The 23,127-nt window shown below is 34.1% G+C and overlaps 2 protein-coding genes across 3 annotated transcripts in view; both read right to left on the bottom strand.

Annotated features, from left to right (window-relative positions):
* The window catches only part of sns (nephrin adhesion molecule sticks and stones), an 82,532-nt gene that overhangs the window by 16,752 nt on the left and 42,653 nt on the right, over positions 1-23,127 (bottom strand). For both annotated transcript variants that reach the window (XM_075730708.1, XM_075730707.1), the window contains exons 3-15: positions 17,126-17,394; positions 17,007-17,067; positions 15,638-15,811; positions 14,847-15,568; positions 4,893-4,932; positions 3,983-4,030; positions 3,463-3,654; positions 3,295-3,399; positions 2,623-2,868; positions 2,494-2,550; positions 2,125-2,406; positions 1,641-2,066; positions 27-746 (exon numbers count right to left, since the gene is read on the bottom strand). In XM_075730708.1, coding sequence (XP_075586823.1) covers positions 27-746; positions 1,641-2,066; positions 2,125-2,406; positions 2,494-2,550; positions 2,623-2,868; positions 3,295-3,399; positions 3,463-3,654; positions 3,983-4,030; positions 4,893-4,932; positions 14,847-15,568; positions 15,638-15,811; positions 17,007-17,067; positions 17,126-17,394 — 3,342 coding nt within the window. The remainder of the gene's footprint in view (positions 1-26; positions 747-1,640; positions 2,067-2,124; positions 2,407-2,493; positions 2,551-2,622; positions 2,869-3,294; positions 3,400-3,462; positions 3,655-3,982; positions 4,031-4,892; positions 4,933-14,846; positions 15,569-15,637; positions 15,812-17,006; positions 17,068-17,125; positions 17,395-23,127) is intronic.
* On the bottom strand, positions 6,337-12,181 carry LOC124497300 (uncharacterized). The gene has a single exon (XM_047060951.2). The coding sequence runs from the start codon at positions 11,944-11,946 to the stop codon at positions 6,550-6,552; it is 5,397 nt and encodes a 1,798-aa protein (XP_046916907.2). The 5' UTR covers positions 11,947-12,181; the 3' UTR covers positions 6,337-6,549.

The following is a 23,127-nucleotide window of genomic DNA, read 5'->3' as shown; positions in this document are numbered from 1 at the left end:
AATTCAAGTGTTGAAAATCAACGTACCTTTAAGGGTTGAAGCTTTAACAATGTCGGCACTGTAATCACTATCACCTTTTTCATTTGTAGCCATAACACTAAAAATGTATTCAGTATTATCTCGCAGACCGCCAACAATTATTGTAGTTGCATTTGGTGGATAAACATCACGATACATATATCCAGTGGTGGTAATATCATCCATATTTTGTCCACCAGTCGATGATGAATCTAATGGCCGATAACGAATGCGAAATGTTTGCGGTAAACCACCATCAAAACCGGGCATCCAACGTAACATAACCGAACCAGATGTTACATTCACCACACGCAATGAACGTGGTGAATCTGGCCTTGATGTACGATTCAATGCAATGGCCATAGCATCGAAACCAAGATCATTGCGAGCAATACATTCATATGGACCATAATCATTGCTTGTAACATCATTTATGATAAGAACACTCTGATAGCTAATTAGATCCAATTTTTTCGTCTCTTCAATCACATATTTTGTTGCGGGTTTCTCAACACTTGATTTAGATGATGATTTGGATGATGAACGATAATTTGATGATGAAGATGACGAGTCCGATGATGAATCATATGATTCCAAAACGGAACCTTCACGCTTCCAGGTAAATGTTACATTGGGCGTACCTTGTGCACGACATATAAGTTTCGCTGATGAGCCTGATTCTGAAGCTGATTTCGAAATTGATGGTGATCGATCGATTATGGGTTTATCTGAGAGAGAAAAAAAATGAAAAATTTTAAAAAAGAATAATCTTAAAAAAAGTTGAAAACAAAAAAAAAAAAATTTCTACGGCTGTAATGAATTTGAACAGCAACAGCAGCAAAAACCAGAAAAAATAACGTTAATGAAACTTTAAAACCGGGAAACAAAAACAACCAGAATTCAATGGAAATGAATCTAATGAATGAATAAATGTTCCCGGACGTGAAGGAAAAACTTTTTCTTTTCCAGTGTAAACCGAAAAAAATATCATTCGAAACAAAAAAACAAAAAAAGATGAATGACAAGAGATGGGAAACAAAATTTAAGCCAAAAACAACAACAGCAGTAGAAAATGGAAGAAAAAATCGAAAATCCTGATGATGATGATGAAAAATAATGAAATTCATCGGCGTCATCCTCATTTATTAGTTCATTTATTTTCCCTATGGATCTTTATGGTTTTTCTCTACATTTGGTTGATTCCTGCCATTTCATTATAAGGTAAACGAAAAAACAAAAACAACAACAACAACAACTAAATACGATAGATAGGTCTTCATGGCATAAATTTAAATCATTTTTTGTTTTTGGTTTTTTTTTCTGGCTGCATATTTATTTTGGTTTTGGTATTTTTAGCTGTGTGGTTCCATCGTTGTTGTTGACATTATTCAATTGTCATCAAGTTTTAGCATAGGTTTTTTGTTGTAGTTTTTATCTTGAAAGACGCTAAGATAAAGAATTATTTTTGTTTGTGTGTGGTTGCAATTTAATAGTGGCATATTTGTCAGATATAAGAATAAGGAAAAAACTGCTGTTCAAAATTCATCCTAATTTGCATATCTAATACAGCGCCAATAATGAAAGGTAGAAAATAGTTTGTTCAACAAAAAATGATAACTTACGAAGTACGAGCAATATAATGGACGATTTAACCTCTTTACCAATACCATTATTGGCCAAACATTCAAATATTGATCCAGAATCACGTAATGTAGCATTGATTATTAATAATGAACTTTTCAATTTTGCACCATCAGCGAATGGCTGTGATTCTTCGGATAATAATTCCACTTCAGAATGCATACGATTTGTTGATGAGGAAGCAATGTCATCAAACGATGATGATGATGATGAGGATGTTAATAAAGGCACATTGTGATGATGATGAACATTGATTGATGACGAACCATAATCTGAATCATTTTTACGACGAATCCATTGTATAACATGTTCATTGATTGGATTGGCATCGATAAAACATTCTAAATGTGCATTATGGTATTCATCAACCAAAACCATTTCGGTTGTCTTTTTGATTATTGCCGGATCTATGAATGAATGAAATACTTTTTAGTCAATGATTTCGACAGTGAAAAATAAATTTACATTGAATATTAACACGTATGGATGATTCACTTGTAGCAAGATCATTTGTTGCATATATTTTATAGATACCACTATCAGATTTTTGTGCATTCGTCATATTAAGGATAGGACCATCGGATACGATACGATGACCAGTATTATCACTAATTTCACTATCATCTTCACGTTTCCATTTATATGTTATAGCTGATGGATTACCGCGTGCTGTTTGATTGAATGATTCAGATTGACCTTCTATCACATCGAATTGTGTCAATGGTGGATTCAGGAATTCCGGTGGATCTGAGATGAGAACCAAAAATCAAGAAAGAAAAAACATTTCATTATTAGATTATCAGATGTATGTTTCGTCTCACGCGGAGGACTTACATTGAATATTCAGCGTAGTGGCATCGTGAACACTTTGTTGAAGTACTTGGTTTTTGGCTTTCAATGCAAATAGAAATTGAATCATAAAACTTTGTCGTTGAAAAACAAGACAACAAATAAAACACATACCTTGACATGTAATGACAGTTCCATCATCTTGACTACTAACATTTAAACGTAGAATATTCCTAGTGATTTTACCACCAAAAAGACCATCATGTATACCATCTTGGTGACCGGTTAACATGAAACCATCACGCCACCATGTAATCATTGATTGTGGGTTTGAACTGCCCGTTTCACATAAGATTTCCAATTGTGTACCGGCAATCGGTTGTTTAGGCGTCAACTTTATTGACACTTTATTTGGTGGAACTTGAAAAAAAAGAAAAAGATTTTTCGAGTTACAATCATAATGACAACGATAAGAAAACTCATTCTTTTTTGTTTCATTTCTTGACAACAACAAAAAACAACAACATTAATTAAATTTCTTTCAACAACCGGATGAAATTTAACGCCAAACCATAGGTGTGTCCCTATTTTTTCATTCTAAGTAATTCTATCGTTCTAGGTGAAAGTTGACACACACACATCCCTTTCGTATTGACAATAATTGTCGACAACTTAATAATAATGACAATAATTACATGTCATCAGTGAGCAAAACACCAGTGTAATGGGAGAAAAAAATTCAAGGTGTAACCACCATCACCAGTAAATGAATGAATCATTGAGGCCTGAATCTCAAGATTGCTAGGTTGAATGATTACATTTGACCTTCAACAAAATGATACTTACAATGAACGGTCAATGTTGTTATAGCTTTGATCGGTGTAAGTGATGCAGAATTTTCACCCATACATTTATACATGGCACCATTATCACTTGGATCAACACGGAATACTAATGGATGAAAATGAGAATTTCAGAATAATTCATACAAAATGAAGAGTTCTTTTCACTTACCAAGCTCATTAGTAACGGTATTACCATTGACAGAGATTTGTGTTCCTTCATTCAATTCTTTATCTGCTTTAAACCATTTAGGTGTACAAATTGGATTACCACCATTACATGTACAGGTTAAACGCTGTACAGTTTCATATTGTAATGCTTTCTGTTCATCATAACCAAATATATGAATCGATTCGGGTGGATCTGTATCATTTTGGTTTTGTTTTGTTTTGTTTTTTGTTTTGTTTTTCACGCCATTTTTCATCATCACCATTCGACCAATGAACATGTTTGTTATGCAACAATAATAATGGATCGATTTTCATTTCAATACAAATTAGCAATTTTCGCGTGCCACCGCCACCAATACGACGATAATGGTGATGATAACCATTTTTTAGAGAAAAAAGAAAAGAAAGAAAATGAATGAATGAGTGAATGAATGAAACCATTTTTTTTTGTTCTCAAAAAAGAGAAAATCTTCAAAAGTAAAGTATGTGATGATATTCAAAGTTGAATATACAGTACTTACATAATACATTCAATACGGAAGATTCAACGATCGTTTCGCTGATTTTATCTGCATAGACAAGAGATGATGATGATGATGGTTAATGGCATTCACGGCGATAGCAGCGGCGGCAACGTCAACGACCACATCGACAAAATCAAATAAAAGAATTTCAGTGAAAAAAATATAGATTTAGTATCAATATATCAGAATAATAATGATCATAATAACAGTAAAAATGAAAAGAGAGAAAAAATGCTAAATCAAAATTCATGAATGAATCCTGAGACCTTAGAAATAATATAATGGGCAATTAACTATTACTATGAAAGCCCGCTAAGCTCCAAGCATTCCTCTTCAACACATTATCTTTCGCGAAAAAAGCGAAACTAGAAAAAAAATGAGAATTGAGAAGCAATCGAACAACAACAACAACAACGGAATAAAATGGATGGCTGATTGTAGCAAGGAATGTTATTTTTCTTTGAAAAAAAGAAAGAAATGTGTGTGTGTGTTTTATCAATACCGTTGGAACCGTATATACCACCTTTATTCTTTAACAAACACACACACATACATAGAGAGAGAGAGAGAGACAATTATTGGGACTTCTAGAGCATTATAAATCCTGACATTGCTCTAAATATTGATATTGCTTATGGCAGGCGCTTTTCGGTAAGTATTGTTATTATTATCATTGTTCACTTCTACTTTCTAATGGTCGAAAAGAATCACCGGGAGTGATGTCTATGTGTGTGCATGTGTGGGTATGTGAAAAAAAAGAAAGAAAAGAAAAAATGCAATTACAATTTATATTATGGTCTACATACACAGACACAAAATGTATGTAACTACCACACTAAGGCCTAACAGAAATGTTACGGAAAAAAAGAAGAAAAAAAGGAGGAAAAAGATTATAAATTAAGCTTACCATTAACTGCATAACAGGACAACATTTTCATATTACGGTCCTAGAAGAAAAAAAGAAAAATAAAAAGATTCGTGAATAAATGAATGAATGGGATCTACAACATCATCATCATCATCATCATCATGAGAATGGTTATGGCCTATTGATGGTGGTTATATAACGACAATCATTGGAATAAATGTGCGGCCAGAAACAAATACATGGATGGCGAAATTCTGGCTCAAAACTGATTATGAGCGTGGACCCAGCAGGAATGCATGAACACACACACACACACATACATACATCGAACAGATAGAATAATGATATGTTTTTTGTGTGCAAAAAAATGATATTCTGATAAAATCGAACTTTTGAGTAATGAATGAAAAACCATTTAGAATCTTTTATTCATTGTTACGATTCAATCATGAAGTTTTCTTTTATATTTGTTTTGTTTCATCAATTGACAAATAGAAATGAGCTACCGTTTGTTTTTTGATTGCACAAATCTTGGATTGTTTCTTAGAATTTGGTCTGGAATCGAAAGACAGATGATGATCACTTTGTTTGCAACTTTGGATTTCATCATCACCATCAATGGATTCACGCACTCAATATCGAATCGGACTAAACAATTTATTAGCGACGTTAAAGTGGAAAAAACAAAAGTTTATCAATGGGAAAAACTTTACGAAAAAAATAATGATGATGGTCATTATCATTAAAATTTTTCCAACAAAAGAAAATCTTTAGAATTCCCTGAAATTCAAACAAAATAAAATCAATGTGTGGGTGTTTGTTTGCCATTTTAAAACAAAACAAAAAAAATCAACCACATGATGATGCATGTTAATAGCAACAACAACAACAAAAACATTTTTAGAAATTCCAGAAATTTTCATTCATTTAGAGAGTGATTTGCATATTTGACGGCCAAAGTAAACACACGAATCCAAGAATTACTCTCCAAGAGAAAAAAAAATTCCGAAAAAATGCAAGAAATGCATCGTAGGCTTCTTCTTTCATGCAAACGAAAAAACACGCACTAATGAAATTGAACAAAATCAAATCGAATCGAATCGAAAAAAATGTTTCGATAATTTCATGTTTGCATGTCCAAACATTACCGTTTTGTAAATGTTTTGTAAATGATCAACCCACCACCACCACCACCAATCAACTTTATGCTTTTCTTGGGAAATACATTCTTTCAAAACATGTTTATGAATATTCCAAAAAAAAGAAAAATCTGGAAAATACTCGGTTCATCATTTTCAAGGAAAAAACAAAATCATGAAAATGAATGAAATTGATTAAATTCTTATTTGGTGAGCATAAATAAATCGGATCAAATGATTATGTCATCAATGTCGGTGTTGTTGTTGGGTTTATTTTATTTTTATTTTTTTGGTCGTCAGTGTTAATATACACAAGGTGGACAGGAATGTGAACTCGAACACGAATGTTTTGTAATTTACTTTATTGAAAAAGAACAATTTATGAAAAAATGAAAAAACATCAAAAGAATTGATTTTACGTGTGTGTGTGTGTGTACGTCAAAAAACCGAGTTTGTTGCAACTGTGTGTGTGTTTTTGTATTTTTGTCTTGTTGGCGCGAAATTCGTTGAGCGCGCTCGGCTCTTGTACCATTCATAGATAACGATTTTTCACTGAATTATGCTGCAAGTTTTCCCCCTTCTAGAGGAAAAACGTCACGGTTGCTTCTGGTTATTTTGTCGTTACCAATTTTGATACGATATGTGCGAATTATTCCTTTACAATCCGGTACGGTTTCGATTATTTCGCCAATCGGCCATTTTTCACGGTTTTGATAATGATCTTTTATCAATACGCGGTCACCGATGTTGAGATATTCATATTTTGATTTGTTACGTTGGAAATGTCGTAATTGTTTCAGATACAAGTCTTTCCAGACTTTCCATGCCGCATTTACATTTCTTTGTTTGCTTCTCCATTCCGTCAATAGATCCATTTTCACATCTGATTTGAATGGTGGTTGTGGTGGTTTACGGATTTCGGTACCATAGATCAGTTTATTTGGGGTCAATATTGAACCATTCATGTCTGCAATTGGTCGAGAGTTGACGATAGCGGTAATTTCGTAAAGAATCGTGCGAAAATTTTCAGAATTTAGATCTTTTTTCCAAACAATTGACTTCATAGCTCTCTTTGTGGTCTTGATCAATGACTCCCAAATTCCGCCACGATGAGGGCTATATGGTGTAATAAAATGCCACTCTATTTTAATTTGATCCAGACATTGATTAAGCAGCTTTCCCAGTTTCTTGAAATTTGTTCCATTGTCTGAGAATATTACTGAAGGACAATTTCTCAACGCTGCAAAATTTCTTAAGGCTTTGAGCACCTCTGAAGCGGATGCATTTTCAACTGGCTCCAAATGTATGGCCCTGGTTACGAAACATGTGAATAATAGCCCATACAATTTATTCGGATGACGAATCTCGAACATGTCCACGCCGGTCGTATTAAACGGTACACTTCTGGTGACTCGGCTTGCAGGAGGAATTCCATTTGGTACCGTCAATGGTTTTGCTTTGTTTATTCGACAGATGTTACATCGGCTAATCACCTTTTTCGCCTTTTGTCGAAGTTTCGGTGTATAATAAGTTTCCCGGAACTCAGTCATGGTTCTGTATTCAGATCCGTGACCAACCTTCTCGTGTATTTCATACAATAGTGACAGCAAAAAAGGACAATTCGGTACGAAGATTGGATTTTTGCAATCATAGTCGAGATCTGAATTATCGAGTCTGGTGCTACACCGTATTATGCCCGATTCGTCGACGAACGTATTCTGAAAATGATCTAAGTCGCTAAGAAACCTTTGTTGGTTCAGTTTGATCAAGACTGTTAATGGATCGTCATCTCCATCGTTGATATGTTGCTGGATCAGCTGTATCCATTCATTATACGAAAGCGACTGATTGACGTCGATATTGATTGTCAAGGGGTTTTCAATTTTTACGGTGAGAGAAGAAAACTGATGAGAATCACGATAAATTTCCTCAAGAAATTTCTGATCAAGACTATGCAATTTGTTGAGTTGTTCAAATGATACTCCACGGGTGAGTGCGTCACTTGGATTCTGTTTACCCGATACCCAATGAACAGCGTCGATTTTTGATCGAATGTTGTATAAATGGACGGCGACGCATTGTGGGAATTTGTTGATATCCGTGGTTAATCGATCGACGTTTGGTTTCGAATCAGACAGAACTATGATTTTGTTGATTGGCAACATGGATTTCAATGCGCTTCCAAGATTAGCGCCAGCAGATAATGCCAATAATTCTCCCGTAACGATTTTACGTGGTTTTAGCATCTTTGATTTTCCGAATATATATGTTGCTTCAGCACCGTTTGAAAGATACACTGCTACACCGATTGCTTTTTTACTGGCGTCACAAAAAATTATCATATCATATTCAGTCGACGTTTCGTTGAACAGCTTTCTTGATAATTTGAAACTTTTCAATTTGTTGATGTCGGTCAAGATTCTACGAGCTTGGCCATGTAATTCTGGCGGCAATAAATCGTCCCAATCAATTTTACGCGTCCATAGTTCGCTAATGAAAAATTTAAGTTGAATGGTGGACGGCAAAAGTAATCCCATGGGGTCGTAAATGGATGCCAAGGTTGATAACAATGACCTCTTGGTGATATCATTGGAAAAATTGAACAATGGAAATGATATTTTGATGGTGTCGTCATTTTTATGCCATATTACGCCGAGAACTTTGTTTTCACCCAAACCGTCAGACCACAAATTGTCGATATCGGAATCGGAACATTGCCACTTCCTTAGTTGCATCGAAGCGTCTTTGAAAATCTCGGAACTGACATTATGAAACTTAATCGCTTCGGCTTTGCTATTTACCGAATGGACCAAGTCATCCACGTACAAGTTTGAGTTGATGGCAGCTACAATTTCTGGAAATTTGTTTTTGTATTTTTTAATGTGATGATCGATGACTACGTTTAAAATGAATGGCGATGATGTTAGGCCAAATGGAAGTCGAAGAAATTTGTAACACTCGATATCATTTTTATTATTGTCGTACCACAAAAACTTTACATACTTCTGATGATCGGATTGGATGTGTACGTTGTGGAAAGCAGCTTTAATATCTGCTATGATTGCAATGTTTCGTAGGCGAAAATGAAGTAACGATCGCGGCAAGCACCAAGTTGTAATTCCTTTGAATATAGCTTGGTTCAAATTGTTGTTGCCGTTGGATGCGTTAAATACCAAACGTTTCTTAGTTGTCGTTTTTTCCGAATCCAATTTTCGGACCACCACTGAGTGGGGCATATGATAACCCTCGTTTGGTTGAATATTGCACTTTACGACAATTTTATTGGTTTCCAATTCCTTTATTAGATCGTTGTAGTCGTTGAATTCGGCATTGGACAGCGATGATTTTTTAGAAACCAATAATCGTTTAGCATTGTTGAAGTTCGAATTGACTACACTGTTGCTAATAAACGGAAATTTTATTCTGTAGATTCGTTCATTTGTGTCGTAAAGAATACCATCCTTGATGAACCCGTTAATAAATTCCTGCATTGCACGTTCATCCTCTGGATTGATTAACATATCGATTGGTGGATCATGTATTTCCGATAGACAAGCAACGATGTTTGAACGATAATCATCCGATCGACCATGTACGATGTATCCCAATGATGTTTTACCAATAAGCAACGAATCGTTGTATGCTTTATCAGCGACAAGACACTTTAGACGATTTTTATCGTTGTTGCCAAACAGAATATCGACACTTATATTCTCGTCCTTGAAATCGATATTGTACTCGTCATTCACTTGGTTTTGAACAGTTGTAGGTAGAACGTTGAAATTGAAATGTGCCACTGTATCATCGACTATAAGTTTGAATTCACTCAACGATCCATCACGATCCGGTAATTGAAGTGTGGTATAATAATGACCAATGTAGCGGCCACGTTGTCCGCCGTAACCATTAACACAGATTGGTTTATTTTTGATTCTCGGGAGATTCAATCTGTTAACCAATTTATTCGTGATGAAGGAAATTTCAGAACCGCTGTCGAAGATAACGCGGGTTTTGGTCCCGTTGATTACAGTGGTCAATGTTTGTAAATATTGTGATGCACTTTCTGAGCGTGCCAACGCGGATGTGACGGTTTCATCGTTTTGTACTGGCTGTTCTGAGGAAGTACTCGGTTGATTTTCAGAAGTCATCAATGTTTTTACCGCAGTTTGATTTGATGGATGTTGGCTACCACTTGCGGTACCTTTACACAAATATGACTGATGATTTGATCCACACTTGTTGCATTTAAAGATTCTGGTACAATCTCGTGTGCCGTGGCCTTTTCCGGCACAGCGGTAGCAACGTTTCTCTTTATTTAGCACCAGCATCTTTTGGTCATACGACATGGGACAATGTATATGAAGATGGAATTGACCACAAAAAATGCACTTTGGTTTGTAGTCGGATGTACTTCCGTTATCACTCGATGTTGCTGCCAATGTTTTTCTTTGATCACTCTGACGATTAAATTTGTTATTAAATTTGGACTCATTGCCTTGTTGTTGACGATTAACACCAATGTTGGACATTTGATTGATCAATAAGTCGTCTTGAGTAATCTGTCGAAAGTATTCATATAACTTGTCGATTCTCTTCTTTTCATCTGTTATTGATTGACTCGGACTATGAAATGCTCTTCGTCGGTGTTCGGGATCCATTTTTCCGAGAATTTTACCTATTATCGTACGACTGTCGCCTTCATTTAAATCGATTCCTTTAATATCTACCATCGTTTCATAGAATTTTGTGAAATAACTATGATGTGAATCCAGTCGTAAAAATGGCAATGATTGTATATTTTGACCCAACTCTTTCATGACCAGAGCGGGTGAACCATAAATTTCATCCAAGACGTTCAGAATTCGTTGAAAATCCGGATTAGACTTTTCACCACGGATTCTTTTTTGTGCCAACGGTGGAAGCAATTTCATAAGTCGACGAAACTTTGATCCTAGGGTTGGTACTTGCTTATTGTTGATGATTAGTTCCTCAACTGCATCTTTGAAATCGGGCCAATTTGCAGCTGTACCATCAAACTTTTGTACTTCTTCGGATTTTATTTTGATATCCGTTGAAACGTACGGATTCACTTCATTTTGGATATTGTTTGGCACTTGATATGGTTGTTGCTGTCGATTGAACATATTGTTTGGCACTTGATATGGTTGTTGCTGTGGATTGAACATATTGTTTGGCACTTGATATGGTTGTTGCTGTGGATTGAACATATTGTTGCCTGTGAAATATGGTTGTTGATATGATACCAATGGTGATGTTTGAAGAAGGGGTTGCTGAATCTGAAACCCGTTTTGTGATTGAATGTCCTCATGGTTTGGCAAAGTATCTATAATCGGTGGCGTTGGTCGATTACCAAACCCGAACGTGACATTTTGACGATGTAATGCAGTGAATGAATGACCGTTTGCCGTTTGACTAGCATGATCGGAATGAACACTTTGAAATCTCGATGATATACTAGGACTAGGAGTCGTGACTACTGCTAATGGTGAAAGCACATTGCTTCGTGCCGATGACATTGACTGACTAGTCGATTCGATAGACATATTTTCCAATTTCTCATGTAGATCATCCAATAATCCATTTCTAGTAGGAAATTTCTCTACCAGTTTGTCCAATTGTTCGATCTTCACTTGACATCGATTTCTAGCTGTCAACGACATTGTTTGCCGCGATGTTTGACGATCAACACTATGATATAGAGATATGAAATCAATGACGAGATTAATCTTTTCCATATAATCACTGTCATCTTCATGATTCAAATCCGCCAATTGTAACGTAATTTCCGCGTATTCAGATTGAAGCGTGGCTGCTGACTCCAACGATGGCATTGTACCATTTGATCTCAATTGATTGTACGCCCTTGTTATTGCTGCACGGTACGATTTTCTTTGTGATAACAACCCAGCCAAATTTTCTTCGTTAGCACTCATGATGAAACTGTTTGTTGTGGTTGACACACGGATTGAAATTCAGACACGAATGAAAAAACTTTGAAAAAATGATTGCTCGATATTGATGATATTTTCTGATCACCAACTCAGTCTCATAATCTTTTGGACAGGAATGTGAACTCGAACACGAATGTTTTGTAATTGACTTTATTGAAAAAGAACAATTTGTGGAAAGAAAAAGAAAAACATCAAAGGTGTTGATTCATGTGTGTGTGTGTGTCTCAAAAAACCGAGTTGCTTGCGACTGTGTGTGTGTCTGTCTTGTGTTTTTCTTGTTGGCGCGAAATTCGTTGAGCGCGCTCGGCTCTTGTACCATTCATAGATAACGATTTTTCACAACATGTTATTTATGATCAACAATCCATTGTGAATGATGACGGTGTCATCTAAATTTGTCATTCGAGAGCTTGTTGTTTTTTGAGGGGGAATGCCATGGCTATGTTTAGACCACACAACATTTGTACAAACATAACATCAATAGGATTTTAAAATAAGACTAAAATGACTGAATGGATTTGACAAATCTATCTGATGGTGATTGGCAAAAGTCATTACAATATTTGTGGTGGTGGTGGTGGTGGTGATGTATTATCAGCAAATACAGAGTATTCTTACTTTTTTGAATAATGCTCCATTTTCAACTGCCTGTCAGCCCGAATGATAATGAGATGAGTGTGAAAACAAGAATATTGGGATAATTTGTTATATGACAAACAAAACAAAAAACAGAAAAAAACAACAACAACAGCAGCATGGTCCAACACTCACAAATTCGTTGTTTGTTTGTTTGGTTTGGTGCGAAAAGTGAAATTCATACTAATTCCATATCATCGTTATGATCGTTTGTGTGTGTGTGTGATTGTGATTTCGGGGAGTTTTGCGCTATTCATCATTCATGTTGATTCATGGAGATAAAAAAAAAATGAGAAAGATGAACGAAATGAACTTTTTTCTCGCTTCTTTTTTTCATTCACAATTCTTTTCGAAACGTCATAAGGGACATCAGTGAATATATGGCCTGTGTTGATCATCATCATCATCATTTCATTCGGGCTGAGATGTTTTGTGTGTGTGTATGTGTGGCAATTAATTTTCAACATTTTATTCATGTAATAGTTTAGAGAATGGACAGAATTCCCAAAAGTGCCCAGTTGCGTTGTTGTTGTTGTTGTTTTTATACCAGAGTCCAAATGTCAAAATGAACAACAAAAACAACAAGAGAATAGAATTGGGATCGTAAAAGTATCAAAATTACATTATATTACATCACATGGATTGTAAAACCAGAGGAATGAATGTTGCAAAAAATTATGAAAATTGTAATGAAAATCATTACAAAACACAAACACATAAACACAGTGAACGAAAAATGAAGGGGTAAAAAACTTTTTCTTTGTTTTTCTGTTTTTGTTTTGTTCAGCCAATTTCTTTCTCGCCATACAAAAATTGAATTTAATTGAATTATAATGAAAAAAACAAGCAAAATTTTTCTGGAACAATTTAAATCCATGGATCCAAATTGAATTCAAATTTTTAAGCAAAGCTGATTTTCTTTTCCGGATTGTCATTACAGCCAGCAGCAGAAGCAAGAACAAAAATACATTCAATTTGATTATGGCGAAAAAAATTCCAATGAAACAAGTCGGGAATGCAAAAAAAAACACTAAAACAAAAACCATTTGTCGAAAATAAGCAAGCAAAAAAGAAAAAAAAGATTTAAGCAATCGAATGTGATTGGTCGGCAAACATTATTGGTTATTTTCAACAACCCAAAACAAAAATTTCAAATTCAAGAAGAATCAAAATGAATTGCATTCATTTCAAATAAATGATTGTTGCAATCAAGAAAATGATTAGGATATTGAAAATGGTCATTTTGATCATCATCATCAAAATTAATGCGGAAAATCGCCAACTTGATTGCAATAATTCAAAAATGCAAGAATTTTTCTTTATAAAGAAATAGTGTCCGAATGAGAATAATTCAAGTAGCTCAGCTTTTACCTCAATGACACAAAACAAGATTCAGCTTACATCTATCCATATCATTTGTTTTCAATTAAAGCTTCATTAATAATGCGTAATTATAAGTAAGAAACTGAACCCAAACTAGAAGCCAAAAAAAAAATGCAGAGCAATAACTATATTATATGGCCAAAAGGAATTCTTTTTGAAGAAGAAGATTCATTAATTCGGGCAAGATTCATATGACTAATATTCGTGCACACACACACAGTCGACATATGGTTAAGGGCGTCTTCGATTTTTTTTCATTTCTAAGTCAAGCTATTTCGTTTCATCATGAATTTGTTTCTATCTTGTTATTCTCTCTTTCTTTGGTGGCCGCCGTCGTCGTCGTCGTCAACAAAATCTCTCTTGTCATCATCATCATTATTATTAGTCTGTGAGAAACATTGAACAAAATGTTGTCATTTAAGCACAATGATGGTTGCATCATCATTATCATCAAAAGGTTTTTAATTAGTGAAAGAAAAGAAAGACAAGAGACAGGCAAACAGGCGGAATATCTCGAAATAAGATGATGATGCTCACAGAGGAAGAGAAAAAATAAGAAAATTAATCTGACTGAAGCCCAGAATTCTGACAGATTCTGATTCATTTCGTTCAATTGGTTGATTCTTTCATTTTTTTCTTCTTAATACATAATCTTCGCTATGTTGACATTAGAAAGCCGCCATCATTATTTTTTTAAATCGTCAAATGAATAAAATGTTTCCAAGATTACGATTCAATCGAGAATGAAAATAATAAGAAAATCCGATGCAATATTATTGTGTGTGTGTGTGTGAACTCGAACGATTGAATAATTTGGTTTGGTTTTTTTGTTCGTTAATTTTTTGAAAAAAGAATAGACATACCTGATTGGTGATTGTGATTGTTATGTTGGCCGTAGTTATAAATCCACCACCTTTAGCCGATTCAACAGTACTATTGTGAATAATTGGACGGCCATCCACTACCCAACTGATTTGTGCAGCAGGATTCGATGGTTCAGTGCGACAACTGACGGATACAACATCACCGGCCTTAACATCTTTCACGGATGTAATTGACAGTTTCGAAGGACCAAAATAAACTTGTAATTTAATTTCTTTACTAATGGAACGTTCCATAATTGGTGATGATGACACACAACGATAGACGGCATTATTATCACGCGCTTCAACATTGAATTGCATTACATTCACAGAATATTTTTCAGCAACAGTTGTATAGGAAAAATCAATCTGTTCATCATTACGGAACCAAACTAATTGTGCTAATGGATTACCACCACGTGCACGGCAATCCAATTTTAATGTATCACCAACTTTAAGATTTTGGCCCTCGGTATAGCCAGTGATTTCTGGCTCACCCGGTGGATATAGTACAGATAATGATATTGTACGACGCATTGGACGGCTATTAGTTAAGGCTGGATGGACGGCTTCACATTTATATGGTACTCCGTTATCTTCTGCATTACCGGATACGGTTATTTTTGATTTACTTGTATAAACAACCGATTCGATTTCCTGTATACTATTGGAATCCACCAATGTAGTCGTCACGGTTGTTGTTTCAGGATTGGTGCCCATTTCTATTATGAATCAAATGACAATGATTTCATGTAGTGTAACTATAACAACTTGGAGAAAAAACATCATACCTGGACGAAGCTCGACATTTTTACGGAACCATTTAATTTGAGCTGGTGGCTTACCACCCGTAACCAAACATTCAATGGTTACACTACCGCCTTCCCGCAGTTCAACATTTGATGAATTTTTCGTTAAACTTTTACCTTTTAATGGCGTAACAATTTCAATCGAAGTTGGTGGTACTACATTTAATCGATAAAAGAGGAAAAAGAAGAAAAATAAATTTAAATTAAATTAAAATTTAAAACAAAAAAAGTTTAATTTCTGAAAAAAGAGAAAATAATTGATGAATGATCGATCCACAAAACGAAAAAGAAATAAAACAGACAATTTAAGCATCACATAATAATCATCTTCGACCTTTTCTATCATTATCTTGGAATCGATCCAGGAACCATAAAGAAAAAAAAGTGATTTGTAATGAAAATATCAATGGAATTTATCATTTTGTTCTAGAAATGTGCACTTTGCTTGTTGCCAACTGATTATTATCATTATCATTATATTTAGGTTTATAGATTGGGAAAATGATTTTGATTTTGATATTTTTGGTTGATCGAATCACTGAATTTATTATCGTAGAATTTTTGATTAATATTGACGTACTAATTATTACCATTATCGAGAAATAACATCTATGGTCGAAGAAACTTGAAATATCTCCGAAATCAATGACTGGAAATAAACCGGGCAAACACACACACACATACAGACACAGATCTGCAAGCAAGAAACAAAACTAACTGGCAATCATTTATTTTTTCGTTGGTTTTCGAGAAATCTCAATCTCTTTTCACTACCAGTGGCACCTATGGAACTAGAATGTTAAATAATTCGGTCTGGATTTGTTTTGGTAAAATTTTGATGCAAAAAATTGGAAAATCTGATGATTTTTCACCACTGTCATTTATTCATTCATTCATTCATGGTAGCCAATTACCGTTCCTGATGATCAAATGATGCTTTTAGGTTTTTTTTTGAAAATTGTCTGGTTGATGTGCACAAGTGACATCATTAGATGTTTATTCATTTTATTCGGATCATGTGTGTGCGTGTGTGATATGAAAATAATTAGATTTCATTAGACTTTTCATTTTTTATCTATGTCTATGAAACTATTCGTCATCCATGCTAAACTGGAAAAAAAAACTGAAAAAAATTTAAAATAATAATTAAATTAAATGAAACGAGACAAACACAGACACGATACACATGGACGATATATTGAATAAAAAAAGGATGACAAAAAAGCTGGCTTCCTGCTTGGGTGTGTATGTGTGTGTGTTGTGTGAGCACAGATACAGTGGGTGAATCGACCGTATTTTTCCAACAAAAAAAAAAAAAAAAAAACAGAATATGTGGACTATATATACTCACTTAGTACGGTAACTTTTGAGGTAGCTCGTATTGGAGCATAGTTTTTGCCGCCTGGACCAACCTGCGGAAAAAAATTGGATAAGATGATTCAATTTTTCGCTGTTTTTAGCGACACTTACCTGACATTGAAATTCACCATTATCTTCATTACGTGCATCCATGATACGTAAATTATGTATACCAAGGCTAGCATCACCAACCATTGAATAACGTGGAAAACCTGGTATATTACGATCATAACCCAGAACGAAACCATCTTTGGCCCATTGCACTGGACCACGTTGATTGCCAACAACACATTGTAGTACCACTGTACTACCTTCAATCACATTTACTTCGGTTTGTGGTGTTATTTTAAAATATTGATGATGAGTAATTTGGGCTTCGACTATAAATAAGAGAAAAAAAAATGAAAATAAACAAATCAATCATAAGAATGGGAAAATGTTTTGCGAAAAAATGAACCAAAAACAACCCGTAAATAAAAAAAAAGACAAACCCGGAACAAACAATCAAATTGTTTGTCGTTTTATAAAACAAAAGCAACATCATCATCATCATCATCACTAGCCACAACAACAACAACAAAAAGAAAGTGTAAACGATAATGGTGATGACACATCCCGATATAAATCGATAAATCGACAATAAATATTCGACAATAGACAATAACAATAAAAACTACAACAAAAAAAAAACAAAAAACGAAAATTGATTGCCATATCATCATCATCATCATTATTGTTTTAGGCGAGAATTTCTTCAAATGGGCGAAACAAAACAAAACGAAACCAAAAAAAAAGATGAGATTAAAAGTTTCACCAACTAATACAAATGTATGACCATTTATTTTCGGTTGTTTTCGGATATTTCAATAAAATATTTTCCACCGGATTGATGGCAACATCTTCTTTGGGATTTACTTGTTTAATTATCACAGACAATAACCGATAGCTTTTCGGTACATCCGCCAAATAATAATATTGATGGTGAGAAATGATAATGAGATAAAGAGATGTAAATGATCACATTTACTTTTAAGGAAATTGTTTTTTTTCATTTTTCTTCTGTGATGATCTGCATATTATCATTGATTATTGTTGTGGTCAAATAATGATGGTGGTCCATTAACCACATTTGACCTCTACGGATAGAATGACAGTTACATAGTCACATACACATTAATCGTACTATAAAAAAGTTTTCGTTCACATGCAGGGCAGATTGATCCAAATCAATGGTAAAAAAAACAATGTTGTACAAAAACGAAAAAACCTAATTCCAGAATAGAAAAACACATCAAAAGCAAATGGTTATGGACGACAATAAGCAAATTATTTTCTTTGCAACAACAACAAAGCCATTTACCCATTTTTTCTGACTTTACTTTCCATTTTCATTTAACGTTTACTAGGTCAATCATTCAGTTCAGTTATTCAGTCATAATCATCATCATCATCATCATCATTGCATAGAACTATAGAATGTCTTTATTATTCTGGCGTGTGAACGATGGAAAGAAGAAAAAACTTTTTTCTTTCCATCATCATCATCTTGGTTGTTGATGTGTTTTTTTTCGGGGTGGTGGTGGTGGTAGAAAAAACTCACGCAATGATGCTATTTGGCCGTAAAAATGATTTCAGAAAATACAATGGATTCGTTATACTCGATACAGCCAGACAGGCAAACAGGCAAAAGCAATGCATCAATAATAATAAACGACATTGAAGCTTTATTGGCCATATTTGCGAACCAGTGTATTTTGCTATTTATTATAGCAATCCACCACCAATCCATCTATCCATCTATTCGATGGAATTTCTGAAAATAACAGTAGAATTTCTTGCATCAAATACAAGTCAATAGATTGCAGAATTTGTAAATTTAATAAATTAGATCTTTTTTTGTAACGAAAATTAGAATTTGACAAAAAAAATTTGCAATGTGATTAGAATCGGATAATAAAATTGACATTTGAGGAAAAAAACTGGATGATGAGATTCATTTCATCGTCGAGAGTAAGAGAGAGAACAGGATGTAATTTGTATGTAAAAGCCAGAGGCCAAAAAAAATTCATGACGACATGCACACAAGTAAAGTCATTTGCTCTAAGAAATTGAACAATAAGAATTCAAATCGAAAAATAAAAAACCACATAGCCGTGACAAAATGAATCACAAATCAGCCTTTCTCTCTCTCTCTCTCTCTCTTTGAATATATGATAATAAAAATCTTCAAATAAAAAATTCAAAGCGAATAAATAAACATTTCTTTGGAACAATCGACGAAAGACAAAATTTATTTGTCCAAATAATCATACACGCACACACACAGGCTATTTCCTATTCTTTCGTCTTTTGTTGATTGTGATTCCGAAAATTTCATAAATAAATCCATCCATTCGATAAATCGAAACGAATCATAATTCGTCGTTTTTTATTTCACATGCATTCATTCAGAAATAAAACGTTCTATTCTATCATCAGTGTTGTTGTTGTTGCGGTGAATCCATGTGTTGAAACTCAATTTGAATGCAAATTTCTTTTTCATTTCTTCATCATCATCGTCGTCGCCGTCGTTGTCGTTTTCCGATTCTGTTCATCCATATTTGCAATAAAAATGGATATTTCACATGGATAGCAAATTCATGAATCGAGTCGTAAATCATTGCAAAAATCCCAGTATCCAACATGATGGTAGTGCGAAAGGATTGAAATATTCGAAAAAGCCAAAAACCTCATCATTAGCAAAATGTGATTTATTGATGTGTGTATGTATTGCGTAATCATTCTGGTGAACAATATGAACGTGGCACGTGCATCATCATGAAAAAAAATAAAAATCAAAAATTCCGTCTGTTTTTCATCATCATCATTCCAGGACCAGAATGAAACTAATGATGATAAGGGTGGCAGCAATGATGCAGAGCAAAAAAGGATTCATACCACACCATATTCATCATCGTCCCGAAAAATGAATCGATCCAAAACGCGAAAGCATTATCATTTTCATCATCAAGCAAGAAATTATTACATCACAAGTGATGTTTCCATCATCATCATCATCATCATTTAATTTCTCTCCATACAAATGAATGAATGAAATTCAATCTTCAAAATTGTATACTTTTTCAAAGTCAAATTGAAAGGGAAAACATTATAAATGAATTTGTGATGATTTTGGTCGTTCGCTTTAATCGGATTTCAAAAAAAGAAGAAGAAATATGACGTATGATTGTTATGAAATTTAATTATGGCTTTCCAATGATCACTGAGGATGGTTGTGTGATTCTTTCATTTTTTCATTTGGTCGATCTGTCTCCAATATTCATTGCAGTGATTTTAGAAATGTAAAGAAAAAAAATGTAGAAATTCCATAGAATCTAAACATTTGAAAAATCATCTTATCGTGTCAGATATCATGACATAAGCATACACATACACAACCGCCCATTAGAGTTATACGTGATGAGAACAAAAGAAAAAACCAGGAAAAAAAAGTTTTGTCAATTTGGGGGTGGTTTTCATTTTTTTTCTTTTTTTTTTGCTGGTATGAAAATGGGACAAAATTTTTTCGCGAAAACAAAAAATGTGTCAGTTTAGCGAGCTCAAAGATTCTTTTAATTTGATTATCCAAAAGAACTTTTTTCTGCTGCTGCTAAGATGATGATATCATTGACTGTACGAAAAATTAAAAGTAAAAGAAAGATCAAAGACCTGAATCAAGTTTGAGTCTGAGATATAGATGGTGGATGCTTTTAACCAACCAACACACAGACATTTAGCTGATACAGCCAAAGAAGCAGGAACTAAACAGATGATAAATAGACCAAAAGAATTCTGGTTTTTCTTTTCCAAAGAGGAAAATTCATGCAATGCACGAAATCATCGAGAAAATAACTCATTTACAATAACAACAAATAGTGTACGTTGTAGAAGAAAATACCAAACAGCTAATTTGATTCAGAGTTTTTTTTCCGAAACAACGTTAATTAATGGAATCAAGCAACATTAACATTCAAGCAACCATTGAAAAAAATCAGCAGCAACAGAGCATCTCATTTCACACACACGTTTGTATCCTTTTTTACAGGATCACATTGTAATAATAATAAGACTGGGCCAAACAGAATGAATTGGGCAATCATTTTCAGCAGCAGAAGCATCATCATCATTCACATTCAATGTTCGTGAACATCAAAATCACATTCACGCACTCATTTAACCAACTAAACGAAAATAATAACATTACACACACACAAGTTATTCTGATGAAATCGAAAAGATTTTTTTTTTGTTTGGAATCCGTTTGAATGGTGGAAAAACAGTAGTCAGTGTTTCTGTTTCTGTGTGTGAAAGTGAGCAATCTGTCTGCCCATCATCATCATCATATGCTAGCCGAAATCATTCATTCATTTCAATGGAAACAAAAAAACAAAAGAAACTCAATTTTTCATTGAGTGTGTGTGTGTGTGTGTGCAAGTGTAACGATTTGGGACCGAAAGACACGTGCGGCCATGAAATACCCGAGGATCAGAGTTTTTTTTTTGTTTAAGGAATTCAGGAATGATGATGGTGATTCGATCATTTTGTGCGTGTGCATGGGTGATTGAAATCATTGAATTCTGAAAACCTGAATTTGAAAAGCTTTTGTAAAAAGAAAAAACGAAATCTTTTTTGCTTTTCAACTACGATTCATTCAATCATCTGTAAATCGAATCGATAATGCGAAACGGTATTCGGTTCGACAACAAATAAAGGAGCTCACCATTATCACTAACAACTTTTGCTTCCTGCCGTTGTTCAAAGAATCAGAGAAAGAGAAAAAATCCAAAGAAAACTGCACAAATCAACAGAAAAAAATAGTGAATAGCAGACAATATAACAACAAATGAAGAAAAGAAAAAACCAAGTCCAAGTCAAAAAACGACATTAAGTGGGCAATAATTGGCAGCCAATAGCATCTCAATTTTAGTTTTGATAGAGAAAAAAAGAAGAAAATTGGACCTTACAAAACAACGAACAAAAAAAGAAACTGAAATTGATCCAAAGAACTGAGAAAAGAAGAGAGAAAAAGCAAAGAAATTCAAAGAAAAAGAATCCCAACGAATCAAATGGCCATTGATAATAATCGATAGAGCAGCAAAGCAAAGAGCTATTAAAATGAAATTAAATCAAAAACACACATACACACACACACACCTCACACATACATATGATTGGATCATGAAATCGGAACATTCGTACGATGAAAAAAATGACTAAAAGTTTTTCTAAAGATCCATATTGAATTTCAGTCAGTCTGAAATTCTGTGATAATGGTGATGGGAAAAACTGAATTCTACAGATTTCAAGATACGTGTCATGCCGGTTTTTTATGCTTTTCAGAAAAAAAAACAAACAAAAAAAGTTTGGACACACACAAACAAATCATCATATGGTGCAATGAAAGATTCAGCAAGTCTCGTTGATTAACTGAATCACACACACACACACACACACAACTTTTGAGCCAAAATTATAATGAGATGACAATTTAGCCTTCACTTTTTTCTTGGGATTCATTTATTGAATGGTTTTTTTTGGCGACCGACAGACTAATTCGAAACCAATTTACGATTATAAAAAAACCTGATATCAACTCAGAATTGTGTGAACAACAAGTTTGTTGAATTGTTCGTCATCACAACATACAGAAATATTCGTTGGTAAACATTGAACCAGTTGTAAATCGATAATGATGATGAAAGAAAATCATCACAAACATCACAACAGCACAAAGTGAAAATTCAATAATTCATTGCAAACAACGAAAAAAAGTTGACTGACCGTTGTTAATGATATGAAAAACACAAAACGAAAATTTTGTTTGCAGAAAACAATGTGTATGATGATGATAATGTGGGTGCGAAAGTTTTTTTTTGATTGAAAGAACTAGACCAGAAAACAACAAAACGAGTAAAGGGATAAAATATGACCAAAAAAAAAAAAAAAAAAATGAAAACCTATGTGTTTACTGTCTGTTGAAGCTGCATCCATCATCGACCGGCAACGAAAGATAAGGAACCTCAAACAGCATTTGTGAATTGATTTTTAGAATTCCAAACCTAGTGTCATGTTTT

Source organism: Dermatophagoides farinae, chromosome 4, assembly GCF_024713945.1.
Source record: "Dermatophagoides farinae isolate YC_2012a chromosome 4, ASM2471394v1, whole genome shotgun sequence".
Taxonomy (NCBI): Eukaryota; Metazoa; Arthropoda; class Arachnida; order Sarcoptiformes; family Pyroglyphidae; genus Dermatophagoides; species Dermatophagoides farinae.
The sequence above is the reverse complement of the archived record's forward strand: the minus strand, read 5'-3'. Positions and strand labels throughout refer to the sequence as shown.